This window comes from Drosophila sulfurigaster, chromosome 2R (assembly GCF_023558435.1).
Source record: "Drosophila sulfurigaster albostrigata strain 15112-1811.04 chromosome 2R, ASM2355843v2, whole genome shotgun sequence".
Classification (NCBI taxonomy): Eukaryota; Metazoa; Arthropoda; class Insecta; order Diptera; family Drosophilidae; genus Drosophila; species Drosophila sulfurigaster.
This window is the reverse complement of record NC_084882.1, coordinates 27,552,014-27,568,209: the sequence shown is the minus strand read 5'-3', so window position 1 is coordinate 27,568,209 and position 16,196 is coordinate 27,552,014. Positions and strand designations below refer to the sequence as shown.

Genomic DNA, 16,196 nt, shown 5'->3' with positions numbered 1-16,196 from the left:
AGAGTTGGTAGAAGTAATGCGATCAGGTAAAATTGTAGAAGTTGTTTTTGGCAACAAACTCCTAATTTAATACCGTCTTAACTGCTATTCTGACAATCCGGTATTTTCAATACTCTATGGTATATTTTCAATGTAGTATATCAATATACGAAAAGTACTCTAAGGTATATTTTAAATGTAGTATATCAATATACTAAATTCAACACTTAGTAACTTTTAGTATTTTTACAATATTTTAATTTGGTATATTTAAAAAATAATACGGCATCGTTCTGCGTTTATTCAAAATAGGTAGCGGGTAACTTTCTTACTTCTTTATATTTTAATTTTCAAACTAATTTGTAGACTCGTGTATTTCTTTCAAAAATGGTTTTCTTCTTTCTTTATAGCGTTACTTTTTTCCTTTTTATTTTTGAATTTACAAACTAATTTGCAGACTAGTGTATTTCCTTAATAAATGATTTTCTTCTTTCTATCGAGCTTGTTTCTTTCCTTTTTTATATTTTAATTTACAAACTAATTTGCAGACTAGTGTATTTCTTTAATAAATGGCTTTCTTCTCTCCCTTTTTTTTTGGGTCTGATAGGCAATGTCCGTGTAAGCCAGTGACAAGGCCAAAAGCCAAACATGGCTAACAAATGTGCTGTTATTTAGGCTGGCTATTTTCAGGCTGGTGTCGAACACATTTGCTGCCTTATCCCCACAGGCCAGCTGCACTTTAATGCCACACCACAAGCTGGCAGCTGGCAACGTTTCCATGTTGGCATTTTAATCAACTCGCTGGCTGTCTTCTTGGCTGAGAGAGAGAATCATTGACAGGACCTGAACTAATAAAACTTTATTGCCCGACACCTCCCGTGGCTCTTGCTGCTCGTACTACAGATTTTTATGTTGTTGAGAATTTATAGTCTAAAACTGAGACCGAGAAAGCGAGAGCAAGAGCATTTTTCGAGCTGTGCGCTGGTAGCTGTTTGCATATTTGCTTGCAACATGCTGCAACAGTCGTAGATGCTCAGGCTGAGTTGCGCTTTGCAACGCAGTGCGAAGAAAAACTCCCTCGAGTAAAAAAGCAAAAGCTACTTGAGAATGGAAATTGAAATTGAATTTGATTTTCATTTTGGTTTGGCACGCTTTTGTTGTGCAAAGTTGTTGGCAACTTGTCGAAACAAATTGCAATCGCACCACAAAATGGCAATCATTTGTGGTCTGTTCAAGCGGTTGATGATGACGTTTATTCATTTAGTGGCAAATTTATCTACATTTAATATACTCAATGTTCAGCTGCTGTCGCTTACCTTAAAAAGTTGTCGATTCTGATTTAATACGAGTAGTTCGATTGAATAATTAATGCGTTTATTAGTTTCAATAATGTATAATTATATTGTTAGTTTATAGCGCCGCGCCACGTTTTGCATAATTCGATTATAGACATTTAATTCGTGGACTAAGAAGAGAACTCTCATTTTTGTTGGTATACATTGAATAGTATTTGGTAATTGGTAGTTAACTAATTACGTACAGGTAACCATAATATGTATTTCAATTGTTTACACGCACATACACATAAAACTTATTCAAAAAATTGTTATTATTTTCTGTTTTTATTGATATATAAAATGCATATCATTTTTCTTTTGCTACAACTATTGCCTCGACTTGTCCCGCTAACAAGTGCATAACATTAACTAAATTGTTTGTTGAGCTCTCTTTGCTATTGTCCTTCCATATTCCTTCTTCTTCTTCTTCTTGCGTGCTGTCTTCTCCTTTGGACTGTTTGGCTTAGTTTCTTGTCAATTCAAGACATTAACATTATCATGAACATTAACATTAAAGTTATGGTTAATTAATTTCTTGGCTTAGTTATACAGTTAATGCATATGGCTGCGTGTGTGTATAAGTTTCATTTTTTTGGTTTTTGTTTTTCTTTGCAACATCAATAAAACATCAATAAAAATGTATTAACAACACTTGTATAAAAACGCGACGTTACGACGGTTGGGTTACACACATTAGAATACACACATATATATACATATGTACCTATTATGTTAGTATATATATACACACTTATGTATCTGTGTTCTATATATATATATTTTCTTGTAATATTAACACACATATATTTTTGTAAAGGGTTTTTACTACGTTTTTTGAGATGTTTTGCGGCATATGAGGAATGATCCAAATTTCCATTTATTTAATTTTAAGTTATTCATTATATTTGTATTAATTTTTGTTATGCTAATAATTTCACATCACAGCCAATGGGTACTGACGATGGGATGCTTGCTCTCTCTTTTCCTTGATATCGCTGACTCTTCTTCTCGCTCTGTCTCTCTGTTGATCTTCTTCATTCGCTCGTCTCGTGTTGGATTGCAGTGGATTATAAGGTTTAATTTTATGTGTTTAGTTGTTGTGTTGTTGTGTGTTCTGCTTGTGTGGCAATGCGATCTGCCCGTAACTAACAGTTGGGGGGCCTCTGTTATCCATCTGGGAAGTTGCCAGGTCCCAGCTGGAGCATATCTCATTTGGGCTCCTCAAACTGCTGGCCAACCACTATGATGATCACTATGAACACCGCCAGCAGCACCAAGATGCAGCAAATGGCCACGGCCACCATTGCGCTGTTACTCATCCTTGAGCTCGATGTGATCAACGACTAGGGTGTGTTATTGTAGTTGTTGTTAATAAGCTGTGTGGGATACAAATATATATTTTTGCATATTTTCCTTTCATTTTTACTCGCACTATATTGCCTTTTTGTCTGTGCACATTTGAGATCATCTATGGGGATTAAGTTGAGCGTTGAGGCAGCACCCGAAAATGTGGCCCTCAATCAGTTGTCATAACTGAAAGCCAACCCCCCGACAACGTTGAGGCCATTCTTCTGCTGCGGGCGACCCCAAAACAAATTACCAGTCATAAATTCCGAGAACTGCCTATCAGTCGCTCGGCTGTGCGTAAAATGTTGCCCCTTCCATCGTTGGCTTCCGGTTTCGATTGCCCTTTCAGTTCACAGCTTTGCCTTTGCCCAACCCTTTCGCTAGTCACTGGCTGACAGCTTGTGGACAACCCAAAACTTGTCACACGTCGGCGTCCGCATTGTGCAGTAACAAATTGCACAATCTCTGTGAGAGTGTGTGTGTGGGTGTCAACGTGGCACTTCATCAAGAGGCGCACAAGTGGAAATTTACCAAAAATCACGACCAATAATAGTGAGAACTCCCGCCTGACCCGAGGCAGCTATTAGCGTGTGTCTGTATCTGTGTGTGTGTCTCTGACAGATGATTAATGTTGTACTCTGTGCAACAACAGAACAGAATAGAACAGAACAGCACAGAATGCAATGTGCTGCAATGTGTTCATTATCCTGTCTAATCGACGCCTGAGTCAACAGTAATGGACAGCCTCTGCAATAATTGACCTAAATTCACTTCATATCCGCACACACGTGGCAGGAAAATTCAATTACCGCTAAAACAAAACTTGACAGCAGCGATAACAAAAAAAAAAAGAAAATGGTAAAAAGCAACAAGCTTCAAAATAACAAACATTGCGCTGAACGACTATGAGTTTGTTATACCTGGCGTATGATTAATATGGAATACTTGCTACTTTTCTAGCTCTAGTTCTTTATTAACTTACTAAATATAGCAATTGAAAATGCAAAAGTTTACTTAAAACTTTTACACAATATGGATCATCAAACAATTTAAAATTTACAGCTTTCTTCTACCTGACGTATGAGTAATATGTCATATATTTTAAGGCATTCTATATTTCAAACTTAAATTGCTAAGTCAAGCAGTTTAAAATGCCAAACTCTAGTTAAAACTGCTGCACAATATACCCCATCAAACAATTTCAAATTCACAGAGCATATAAATATATAAAATGTATTGCACAAATGAAAACTGCGCTGACATTTTGTCAATGGGCCAAAGGTAGCACAGCAAATAAGAAACAGGCAACACAAAAATTCAATAACAACAAAGCTACACAAAAAAAACGTGGAAAAAAAAGTAAAACAGTTTTGATAAGTTTTTCCGCACACTCTGTCAAATGGAAGGTGAGCGGAATTGAACATAAAAACTAATATTGCTCATACCCAGCGTGGTCCCAGCTGCTGGCAGCAAATACACGAAAAAACAACAAAACGAGAGAAGTAAAAATTTTCAATTGAATCGACAGCGACAGATCGGTGGGGTGAGGGGGTGAAAACCTTTTCGCCTGCCAAAGACATTTCAAAGCGACGTCGGCGTTCGCTTAGCATTTGAATTTTCTTTTCATGCGCCATTTAGCAAAAGGGTCTTCGCTAGTTTCTGAAGAACTATCAGTTGCCTATTTATAGAGAGTGAATTAAAATGGGTCGCAGTTGAATGCTTTGGGGGCGATTAATTAGGGATTTGACTCATCATTTGCAGGCAGGCAGGCAGGCCTGAAAGGCTCGTCGGCTATTTACATATTTCGGCGTTATTTTATTTTATTTTATTTGGGGCTTGACGTCGCTTTAATGCCTCTCGTTATTTATGTGCTTGTTTTTGGCATCGCTTCGTTCTTTTCCTTTTTCGCTTTTTTTTTGTGTGCGTAATTTGTGTGAAATGTTATAAATAAACCTGAGCATAGTTTGAACTTGTCGGCTTTTGTTTTTTGTGTTTTTTATGTTTTTTTTGCTGCTGCTACTTCCGTGTCCCTTTTTTTTTGGCTGTCCCTTTGAATTGGTCAATTAATATTAATGAAATGGCGGCGCACACAATTCCCTCACACGCCCAGCTAAATGGCCCTTGTTTGGCTCTGATAAATGTAGCAAGTACATAATTTATGCGGTTGTGTCTGGCCGCAAGTTAAAATTCAACAGCATTATTAAAGCGCTTGTCATAAAAGTTATGATCAAAGAGCGATCGATGTTTGTGTGACTAAGTGTGTGTAATAAGAAGTTTCATTTATCTGACTTATTTTTAGCTTACACGTGGAATCTGTGAAAGAGCAAACGTTGCGTATACGTAACGTATGCCCTCCGACAATTGAGATGCGCATGTTTATGGCATATGCATTGTGTGTGTGTGATGGCAAAACAATAATAAGCCTGAAAAGTCTTTATGCTTTTCTTATTGTGGCATTCGCCACATGTTGTAAGGCACTTCAAAGACCTTACACACACACAGACACACATATTTCAATGACACATATCGCCTGTCGGTTTGTCTATGGGTCTTAATTAAATTAGCGCAACCCACAAGCGACAACCGACAACAACAACAGCTGGCTGTGAAGGCAATGAGCCCCAACAAGGGACGATAGCAAGATGACAACAGCCTGTCACCCTCGGGGACTCCCCAAAAAAGCATAAGGATCAAGGAATGCCTCCCGCATTCTGTGTGAAATAAAATACAATTTGCAATTTCGTAAGTTTTATGCGCACATTTGCACAAAAATTTGTTTATGCTGACTGAATGAATGTACGCACTCATATAGGGAACATGACGCCGCCAAATGGAGCTGAAACTGAAGCTGAAACTGGTACAAAATGCTTAGCCATCGACATCATCGACATCATCGACTGTGCGTGACGCTGCCGAAAAAGAACGCAGCGAAATGTTTCGCTTTTTATGAATTCAATTTACGTTTTGGCCGTTTAAAGTGAGCTGCCATCCAAATTATAGAAACTGGAAACAGGATGTGACGCGTTTTAAAGGACCCCAAGTTCAACTGCTTGACTAGCAGCGTTGACCTTGAGGCTGGCTCCAAGTGTTGCCAGCGGGTCGGCTTAGCACTCTGTGTGTGTGTGTGTGTAGACGAAAAACAATGCCAAGCATAAATGCTTCAAAAGTGCTTTAAGATTGCGCTGCAGCAGCAGCTGCTGCTGCTGTCTTTGCAATGTCAAAAGTCAAAAGTGCATTAAAATAATTGCACTTGTTTAGTCCGCACTCGGCAACTGCCAGCAAAACATTTTTCTGATTTTCTGCCAGGTGAGTCCGTCTCTCTCTCTCAGTCTATTTCTCTCTCTCTCTCTCTCTCTGTCTCTGTGTGCGTAATATTTCCGCCAGTGACTACACTTAAACTTGATTTCTGTAGATCTTTTGTCTTTGCGCCTTTTTTAGACAAGACGTCTGCCGCTCTTTGTTGCACACGAAAGATTTATATGCCCCATTGCTACCGCTGCTGTTGCTGCTGTCTGTGTGAGTAACTTAACCTCGACTCAGTGGCAAACGCTTGCCCTTCATACGGTATTGTCTTGTCCGCTGCTGCTGCTGCCACGTCTCTCCTGTTGCATGCTTCGCTTTCGCTTTCGCTTTATGCGAACGCTTTAAAGATTACGCAAATGCGACACAAAGGCATACTTTTTTTTGTTGTTTTCTTTCTTTATATATACTTTATACTATATGCCACAAAAAGATATCGTAATATGGCAGGGCGACGACAGTCAAAAGGACGACAAGTCCTGCGCTTGCAGGTCGCTTTGTGTGTGTGTGTGTGTGCGACCCCAACGAAGAAGATTGATGAAATTCTTGACTAAATCACATTGCCATTTATGTTCGCATAATAACTCGACTGAATGCCTCACTTTTAGCCATACGATTGTCCCTTTGGTTATGCAAAGCATCTTCCAACAACAGCATAAAGTACTACCTCAATTCGTCGCAACAAATTCACATCTTTTATTTATGCGTGGTACAAATGAAATTTGCACAAAAAATATTGAAATTCAAATGAGCAATAAGTTCGAATTCAAATTACATTTGCTGCTCATTAAAAATTGAAGCAATTGACTCTGATCAATCGAAATAAATATATGCAAAAAAAAAAAAAAAAAAATGTTTCCAGAGCAATTACTTCAGCTGCTGTTAATTGGTAGCTTAACTTGTGGCATCGTTATGTACTTGATTTATGGACAAATTGAAGCGTTTAAAGCACAGTATTTCTGCGTTGAGCACACTCAATTGAAGCATGCTTATTTCTTGGAATTAGGGACAGCATTTCATTTGAATTTACCACAACCTGTGAGCTGAATTAAAGGGGCTTTATTTTTTTTGTTGAATATGCACATAATTTGATTGTATTCTCAATATATTCGAGGCTCATCCACTCGATTATCAGCTCATCCAGCGATAATTGTGTACCATTAATAGTTAATGTGGCTGAAACTTTGCCTTTTTATTATTGGCTCGAACCGCACATTAACGAGTTTTATTGAAATCGGCATAGTTTGTGCTTTATTATCACAGTATTTTCTATATTTTTTGTGTGTGTGTGTTGCTTATCTTCTTTGTGCTCATTGAGAGAGCTTTGGCTATATATATATATATATATAGTATCTATAGATAGCCATAAATTCATAATGCAAACAAAGAAAAGTTTTTGTGTGTAACACTCTTGGACAAGTTTTCGCTCTGTAATGCTGTCAAGTTTGGCCATTGGAGCAACTGAGATTGATTGACCGTCTGCAGTTAAGTGAAAATGACTTTGTACAACTCGAAAGCTAATTGATTAGATTGTCTGAATAATAGACCAGAACCTGCCACTCTCATGTCAAGTTATAAATATGAAAGCAGTTCGGTTCTTCTTCAAATAATGTCATTTTACATTGACACAAAATGTAATTAACTTCACGTCATTGTTTAAAAGAATTGTCTGAAGTAATTTACTTCTTTTTTTTTGTTGATCAAATAATAAAGTGTAATCGCTTTATTGTCCATTGAGTTTTTGAGTGCGTTACACCGGGCGTATACTTAACACTTGCCACTGGCACTGGAAGTCTAATCAGTTTTCAATTACTGAGCAATTTGAAGCTTCTTAGAGTTAATAAAGTGTCAAGACTCCAATTAAGAGGCTTAGCCAGCATCCTTTTTAGAAGGCAGACAGAGACAGAGACAGAGAGAGAGAGAGAGGTTACATCAAACGGCGAGACAGGTTTTGCAGGCTACAGCTTATTACGCTTTAATCAGCAAACTCATTAGCTCATGGCGTTGACAAACCAAATATAATTTAAAGTGCGCCCAGTTGCCACGCCCCTGTTAGACAACTGCCAAGCTGTGTCCGCTGTGCTGAAGTTGTTTGGCTACAGAAAAGTTTGCGCCTGTCAGGCGGAGCATCAACTTGTTATATACAAAAAAGTTGCAACATTTTTCTATATATTTCTCATATCACATGACAACGGCAGCAGCAACCAGAAGCAGCAACATTTTGTTGCAACTGGCCAGAAAGTACAACACACATAAAACTAAAAATAAATAAATAGAACCGAGTAAAGCCTTCAACAACAACAACAACGGATTCACTCATGTGTATAAGGCGCTAATTAATTTCGAGTTTTGGCTTCAAAAGTTACGCATACGCAACGTGCGACCAATGCCAATGGGCAAAATTATAATAATTTTTTTTTCCTGCTCTGCTTTTTGCCGCCAAATAGAAATGAAAAAGCGCAGCACCCCGGAAATAATCAAAAAAACAAAACGGAAACTTGCCATATCCACAGCTCTCTCTCTCTCTCCCCTCTCCCTTCTCTCTCTCTCTCACCCCTCAGGCTAGCCTTCACTTTGGACTCCCTTCAACTGGCAGCCGCTTAGCATTTTTCTTTGCATTTCATGCGGCAGGAAAAAAGTTGCTGAAAACTGGGGGGCATATGAGCCAAAGTGGCTGGCGGTTGTTAAGTATGCAGTTGGAAAGGAAAGGATGTGGCGGTATGGGGGCGTGGCAGTGGAATTTTCATGAGTTCGCATAAAAGTTGAGCAAGTGCAACAGCAACAGCTCATTATGAAATACTTAGTTCGTCAACCGTAGTTTGGGATTAGATTCAACTGCTCCCACACACAGTAAATAAATAAATAAAAAAAGAAAAGGCCAATAGAAATTTTAATGTTGCGCCACAAGAGAAAACCCAAAAACAGCGACAGCAAATGAATAAATAATTTATGCGTTAAACGTTAAAATCCTCCTTCTTCTTTATAGTCGTAACTCAACCTTTTTTTTACGTTTCGTTCGCTTTTAACATTTGCCACACGTAGCAACTTTTATCTCTTCATTAGCTGCAGGAACCGAAGACGGAAGACGAAACACGCAACACAGAAAACAGTACCGAAAAAAAGAGCAAGCGAACAGGTGGAAGCTCTTAAGGCAGAAAAAGGATTGTGGTTATCACTGGCATCTAGTGTTTGCTTATCACCTGGATGGGCGTGTGGATGACGATTGCCTATTGATTGACTATTTGCACAGTTGGCACGTTTCAATCTTGCAACGATTGCCAAATTGTTTCAAAGCCTCAACACGAAAAAAAAAATGAATGTGAATGCAGAACACGAACGCCGTAAGTCAATGTCTCGACGACACACAAATATCTATAGCTAACATGCGACAATATCCAAGAGGAGACAGAGGAAGAGGAATGCTAAGCCAGCTCGATAAGTTGTTTGTTTGACCAATGCGATGATTGAACGAATGGCAACCGTTATCAAAGTGTGCGTCGTTCATCCTGTCCAACAACTACTACAACGCTGTCAGCATCAGGCAACAAGTCTAATTGGATGGGTGTCGTGTCGTGTTCTGTTCTGTTCTGTCGGGACTCGAGTATTTGCAGCCAGCAATTTTTGCATTAAGCCAGTTTTTCCCTTCTCAACCTCAATCTCCATCTCAATCTGAATCGCAATCTCGCTATCCTAAGTACTTCCATTGTCCGTGTCCTGAGAATTCCTTTCGCATGTCTGCTTCAACCATTGTGAGTGGCAACAATACGAAGACAACTGCTAACTGGTAACTGTGGAGACTTATTTGAACGTAATAATATCAGAAGGGGAGAGAGAGTACTTCACATATATTATTGCTACTACAATTCTGTCCATCAATTGTCCTGGGGATTAGTTGCGAATCGCCTCGAGTCGAATGCAATCTGTGTGTATTCATCACTGCACACACAAAAAGTGAATAAAACTGCAATACACAATGGAACAATCGCGTTGTCTAAGCTCAAGATTATCAAATAATATTCGTTTTCCCCCACTGAGAGTCTCAAATGTGCACAGACCAAATGCAATCTATAGATTGATAGAAGTTTTATTTACATTTTTTGTTTTATATATTTACGTTGATCCTTGTCGAAGAACACGCGAGTGGCGGGATTAAAAACGCGTCAAGTAAATTATAGCAAAAGCGCGACACGTGACTTTAAAGAAATCTGGTTTTGCCAATCTGCGATTGTCAGTTTGAAGCGACGAACAAAAGTAACGTTTAAGCTGCTGCTAAAGCTTGTCACACGACACGATATAACTGTAATTATTGCTGTATTGCGGATGCTGCGATGCGAATATGTGAAGCTGAAGCGTTTGGCTTGCTTTTTTGGTTGGCTGGCTGAAGCGACTGGCGTGCTTGGCCGACTGTCATCGACTGAGCTGATTCGTGTCTCGTAGCCAGCATTTAAAGGCAGAGAGAGAATAACACTCCACAGAGAGCGAGGCGAGTGTGTGTGTTTCTCTGTGTGTGTGTGACAAGGACTGCGAAAGCTTTCGCAGTAACGGTGACTGTTCCTTGACTTGGTCTTGGACGCTACTCACATTCAATAAATCTTAAATCAAATTGAATTTATGATTCTTTTATTTCTTTTTCTGTGTTTTTTTTTTTTCTTTTCTTGTGTTTGTTGCCCATCGTCGTCGACGTCGTCGTCATAGTCATCGTCGCTTTGGGGACTCACAATTGGACTCATGCCACAGCAGCTGTTTAGCTTTCGCTTTTGGTCTTGGTCTTGGTTTCGATTCAGTGTTGAGCTTCTCAGCTTCTTGCTCATAAGTTGTTTATTCTGCGATTCCATTTCAATTGCAGCAGCTTCAGCTCAATGAATCGCACACTTCAGATTCCTCGTCGCCTTCTTCCAGCATTTTCATTATGGCATTGCTGCCTTAATCGTTCGTCAAGTTGCCACTTGAGGCGCCACCAGGTGGCAGCTGGCAGCTAGCAGCTGCCACTCATCCAACACTCACTCTGAGCGTTGAGCACTGCTTTGAGATTCATTAAGAAGCATGCACAAGGGATCGGGCTTTAATATTCATTTGGCACATCAAACACAAGGTTGACTTTAACATTCATTTTAGTTAAATGTCATTAGGATATCCACGATAAACGTTGCTCAATAGACAGTCAGCAATTTTAGCGAACGCGCGCGCCAAACAATGACAACAATGACAACCCAGTAAACAATTTCAATGGCCAAATGATAAACGCTTCGTGTTGTGATAAGACTTCTGGCCAATTCCGGCAATGCGCAGGCGTGAGCTTTCAGAGAGCAGCAGCAGCAGCAAATTGTAGCGGCGACAGCAGCATCAGTTGTTGTAGCTGTTGTCTCAACTGATAAGAAAGTTCAGGCTTAAAGGAGAGAGTAAGAGGCGAGGCTGAACTGAATTTACTTTAATCGCTGCTCAGATATGGCTAACGATAATAATGAGGGACATTTAACGAATTGTCATTGATTTCGTTTCCCTTTTGAACCTGGCGATGGCGGCATCTTTTGTTTGCCACTGCTTTTGATACATTAAGCACACACGCACCCACACCCCACAAAAAAAAAAAAAAACGATGAAGTTGCTGATTGGAGTAAGGCAGCGATCGTAATTTAAAATTGCTTAAGCAGCTGCTTTATGTGCACAACAAAAAAAAAATGGAAATTGTCTTGAATAATTATGTTCGAAATTTAATTAATAAGTTTGACGCTGGCCGAACAACAACGAACAACGAGAACAACCGAAAAGGTCTTGGCCTATTGTCTCTGTGTGGCCACAAGCCCACATTTGACCCAAACTTTCTAATGATGCTGAATTTTTTTTTTTTGTGTTTTCTGTATTTTGTGTTTCTGCTGTTTTTTTGTTTTTGAAAAATGAGTAGCAACAGCAGAAGCAGCAGCAGCAAGCAAGTCGCACAAAAATGATGTTAAAAAGTTGGCGCAAGGGATTGCTGCTCTGCTTCCTGGGGCAGTGTCCAGTTTTGTAGGTCATTAAAATTTGTGCCTTTTTCCATGTCGATATAAATAATGAGCAGTTGCAAATATGTATTGTTCAAGTTAAAACTTTTTAGCTACATATTTTTTCAATCAGACCGAAGGAAATAGCCGGAAATGGTTATTTAAGTAGCAGCCTATAAGTATGCTTCACATTAATTCAATCGCATTTGCTGTATTAATAACAGCCTAGAAGTATGCTACACATTTATTCAATAGCCTATTGATATGCATTTGACTAGCAGCCAGACAGTATGCAACACTTTTTAGCAGTCACAAAGCTACTTTATCAATCGACAGCAGCCTATTCAAGCGGCAACTGTTAATACATTTAAATATTGGCAACAATAAATTATTTACTCAAGCGGCAACAACAAACCAACTAAACTTAACTCAGTTCACAGTTGCAAGCACTTGACTTGATTGCCATGCCAAGGACAATTGGCTAAAACACAAAGCGTACAGTGCATTGTGGTCAACACAACTTGGCCTCAATTAGCCCAGTGTCTTCCAGTGATAAATTAAGTGTTTATGTTGACAAAAGTGTGAGATAAAGATAGAGTGGAGAGAAAATAAATGCTTGCGGACTTAATCTAGTGTGTTGCCTGTAGATAAATGGAATGTATAGTTGTTGTTATAGTTGTTGTTGGCACTTACCTGCATAGAACAAAGGTAGCAGATTGAAGACAATAACAAGCGGAAATACAGTGCGTGCAAATTTTTGCATATCCATAAAGATTTTGACAGTCCGTGAGCCGAGGGCAGTGGCAGCGACATTGTTTGTGCAGTGTTGATAGATTTTTCGTTGTTTGCTTGTTGTTGTTGTAGTTGTTCCTGTTGTTGTGGATGTTGTTGTTGCTGTTGTTGTTGTTGTTCGTGTTGTTGCTGTTGCAGTGTCCTGACCTTGGCCGTATTTGGTTTTGGAAGATAAGCGTGATTGTATTGCTGGCTTACAGTTGCTAGTTGCTGTCGTTGTGGTGCACTCACTCCTGTTGCTGTTGTTGCTGTCGTGGACAACTTGCTTAGCATGGCCAAGAGCAACAGTGGCAGCCACAGTAACAACAGCAATGTGTTGCCATCCCGCAACGCAAGTGCCAATAACGTCGCTGTCGTCATTGCAATTAGCACCATGTGAACTTGCGACAGGATATTGCTGATGCAGTTCCTGCTGCTGCTGCTGTTGTTGCTGTTGCAGCATTTTGGCGCTGCTGCTATTGCTGTTGCTGCCGGCAGCAATCTCATGTATTGTCCATAACCAATTTGACGCACCTTTTTCACATCCACTCGACGCTTGTGCATCATCTGATGCTGATGCTGTTGCTCTTGCAGATTTTGCTGCTGCTGCTGCTGCTGCAGTTGCTGTCGCTGCTGGTTCGAGTGTTGCTGGCGTGAGTGGCTGCCATGTTGCTTCCAATTTACTTTGTGTTGCTCCTGTTGCTGCTTCTTCTGTTTTTGTTGTTGTGTGGCACAGAAACGTTTCACTTTCAAATTGCTTCCGTTTGCTGTTGTTGGCCGTGTGTTGCTGTTGTTGTAGTTGCTGCTGCTGTTGTAAGAGTTGGCGTGTTGTGATAGAAGTAGACTTGTTTGTTGTTGTTGTTGTTGTTGGTGTGTTATAGAAATGTCGCATCTGTGCTGAGGCCATGTTGTGCCCTGGAAAATGAAAGAGTAAAGCAAGAAACATAATATGTTAAAAAGATGTCAACAGAAAAAAACCTAACAAAAAAAGGATCCCATCAACTGAGTGCAGCAAAGGACCCCTAGGGAGAAGGAACAGGAGCAGAAGTCGTCTACTGTACATATGTACTTTATACACCCCCGCAGATAAACAAACAGCCAATATGTTTGTGTGTTTGGATGTATTTCACATGAACTGACCAATACCCAAATTCATTGAATTCGAGTATAACTTTGATGGACTCCGGGCTATTCCCTTAGATAATCGATTCGCTTTGCTATTTAGTGCGAAATTCCTGCCTTTGCTGTTGCTGCTTTGCCTTTGCAGCCTTTGTGCAACGTGGCGCGGAGGATTACGCGCCACACAACAACAACAACACCAAAAAGAAAAAACAAGTGAGAAAGCTACAGTCGAGTGTACTCGACTGTGAGATCTACCCATTTTGAATAAAAGCAATATATTTTGCGGTATATTTCTCAAAATATACCAAATATACTACAAAATACTAAAAATATACCAAATGGTATATGTGGTATATCGATATAGTACCGCATTCAAAATATACCATAGACGGCACAATATACCAGATTGTCAGAAAAAGTAACTAAGACCCCTAGTAGGTAGGCGTTTTTGCCCATACAAAAGTATTTCTTTAATAACTTCGACAATTTTTATCTGATCTGAACCAAATTTTCAGGAATCATAACTACTATAGTAATTATTATATATACCAAAATTCGTAACTCTAGCTTTAAAATTACGCTTGTTATTCGATTTTTTGATTTGCGTGGGCGGAAGGGGCGTGGCAAAATTTGAAACAAACTTGATCTGCGTGCAAACATAACAAATGTTGTCGAAAAAATTATAGCTCTATCTCTTATAGTCTCTGAGATCTAGGTGTTCATACGGACGGACGGACAGACACACAGACGGACAGACACACAGACACACAGACGGACAGACGGACATGGCTATATCGTCTCGGCTGTTGACGCTGATCAAGAATATATATACTTTATAGGGTCGGAGATGCCTCCTTCTACCTGTTACATACATTTCCTGCCGGCACAAAGTTATAATACCCTTCTACCCTATGGGTAGCGGGTATAAAAACAACATCAACATTTGGTTGATTCTCTCATTCTCATTCTCATGCTCTGTGTATTTAGGTTATCTGCCATCTGCGATACTTCTTTTTTTAATCAATTTCCAGTGGCGATGGCGATGGCCAACGGGGCAATCCTTTGACGTTTCGTTAGACCACTTCTTGTCTCAAATGAGGGTTTTATTCTGCTTTTCTTTTTTATTTGCCATTGCCGGCGGCTTATTTCTTTGAATTCGTCTCTTTTTTTTTAAATGTTTATACATGCAATTTAAAGCTGAACTTGTTAAATCAACCTAATGGATGCTTTCAGCAGACATTTACAGTATTACCAAATTACTATACTTTGATTGTGTTGTGTTGTGTTCAATGTCAACGGCAGAAAGTTGACTTTTGTGCTTTAATACGTGGAGCATTATGAAAAAAGTAATTACAAGTTATTTGCTAGCTGTTTGCTTTTATTCTTTTGGTAATAAATGATTTATAGGAGGAACTGATTGAAATTCAGCTTGAGCTGATTTTGATAAAAACATTATTATTACAGCATTCCTTTTGAAAACTTTCTTCGGCTTTGAGTCTGTCCATTTTATTAATTTCTGTTCATTTCTAGACACTGCGAGATAAATAATTCCAAAAGTTTCTAAAATAATATCTGTATAAGTATTATGTATTCGAATGTGATTATTTATTATTACGACTCTTTTTTTTAATTCTCCGTTAATTGTATTTATTTCTTTACGTTCTAAGCCACGAATAAATTGTAATTTTCTAATATGATATTTTTATAACTTTCTACTTTATTTCATTAGTTTAATTTTTTTCTTAGCTACAGCTAATAAATAATGGTGATAGATTATAGTCACTGACAATTACAGTTCTCAAATATGATATTTAAAATTTAAATCAATTTTTTTAATTCCCTACTTTTTAGCTTGCTAAGTTACTATTTATTTTGAATACTAAAGAAATTGTAACTATTAAAAAAATTTCTGAAATTCTCTACTTTTTTGCTTTCTAAGTTACTATCATTATCAATATCTTATCAATATAATTCAAACAGTTAACAGTTCTATCTTTTATCCGTTAACTGTTTACTGTTAACTGTTTACTGTTAACTGTTAACTGTCGACAGTTAACATTTACTTGCTATCAAAGCTTTTGTTCGCTTACAAAAGTTAACAAGCACAAGCTTTTGTGTCAAATACAAAGTTAGCCAAGTTTTGCACTCTCGTTTCCTGTTTTGTAATTTTACACGAAAAGCTCTCAGGCTCGTTATTGTAAACGTGTGAGAGAAGCTTTTGCCGCCCTTAAATTTGAGTTATTAGCTAGAGGAGCTTTTAGCACATGTTACGGCCATAACTAATATCAGTTGGCGTATCATAACGCTTTCAGCTGTGAATAATAATAAATTATCTTCAAGTGCAATGGATTAGCCTAGCCAC

The 16,196-nt window shown here is 38.7% G+C and overlaps 2 protein-coding genes across 14 annotated transcripts in view; both read right to left on the bottom strand.

The window, feature by feature from the left end:
- LOC133837777 (cubilin) overlaps positions 1-16,196 on the bottom strand; it is a 62,591-nt gene that overhangs the window by 19,256 nt on the left and 27,139 nt on the right. For all 12 annotated transcript variants that reach the window (XR_009893868.1, XR_009893867.1, XR_009893865.1 and 9 more), the window contains one exon: positions 12,635-13,627. Coding sequence is in view for 8 of the 12 variants with exons in the window: in XM_062268636.1 (XP_062124620.1) it covers positions 12,635-13,619 (985 nt within the window). In the remaining 4 variants the exon portion in view is untranslated. The remainder of the gene's footprint in view (positions 1-12,634; positions 13,628-16,196) is intronic.
- On the bottom strand, positions 1,332-10,398 carry LOC133837788 (uncharacterized). 2 transcript variants are annotated; one of them, XM_062268661.1, is made up of 2 exons: positions 10,078-10,398; positions 1,332-2,692 (listed from the first exon to the last, which is right to left on the bottom strand). In XM_062268661.1, the coding sequence occupies exon 2, from the start codon at positions 2,633-2,635 to the stop codon at positions 2,525-2,527; it is 111 nt and encodes a 36-aa protein (XP_062124645.1). In that variant the 5' UTR covers positions 2,636-2,692; positions 10,078-10,398; the 3' UTR covers positions 1,332-2,524. The 2 variants fall into 2 exon arrangements, with proteins under 2 accessions (XP_062124645.1, XP_062124644.1); XM_062268660.1 differs by having other exon boundaries at positions 10,056-10,396.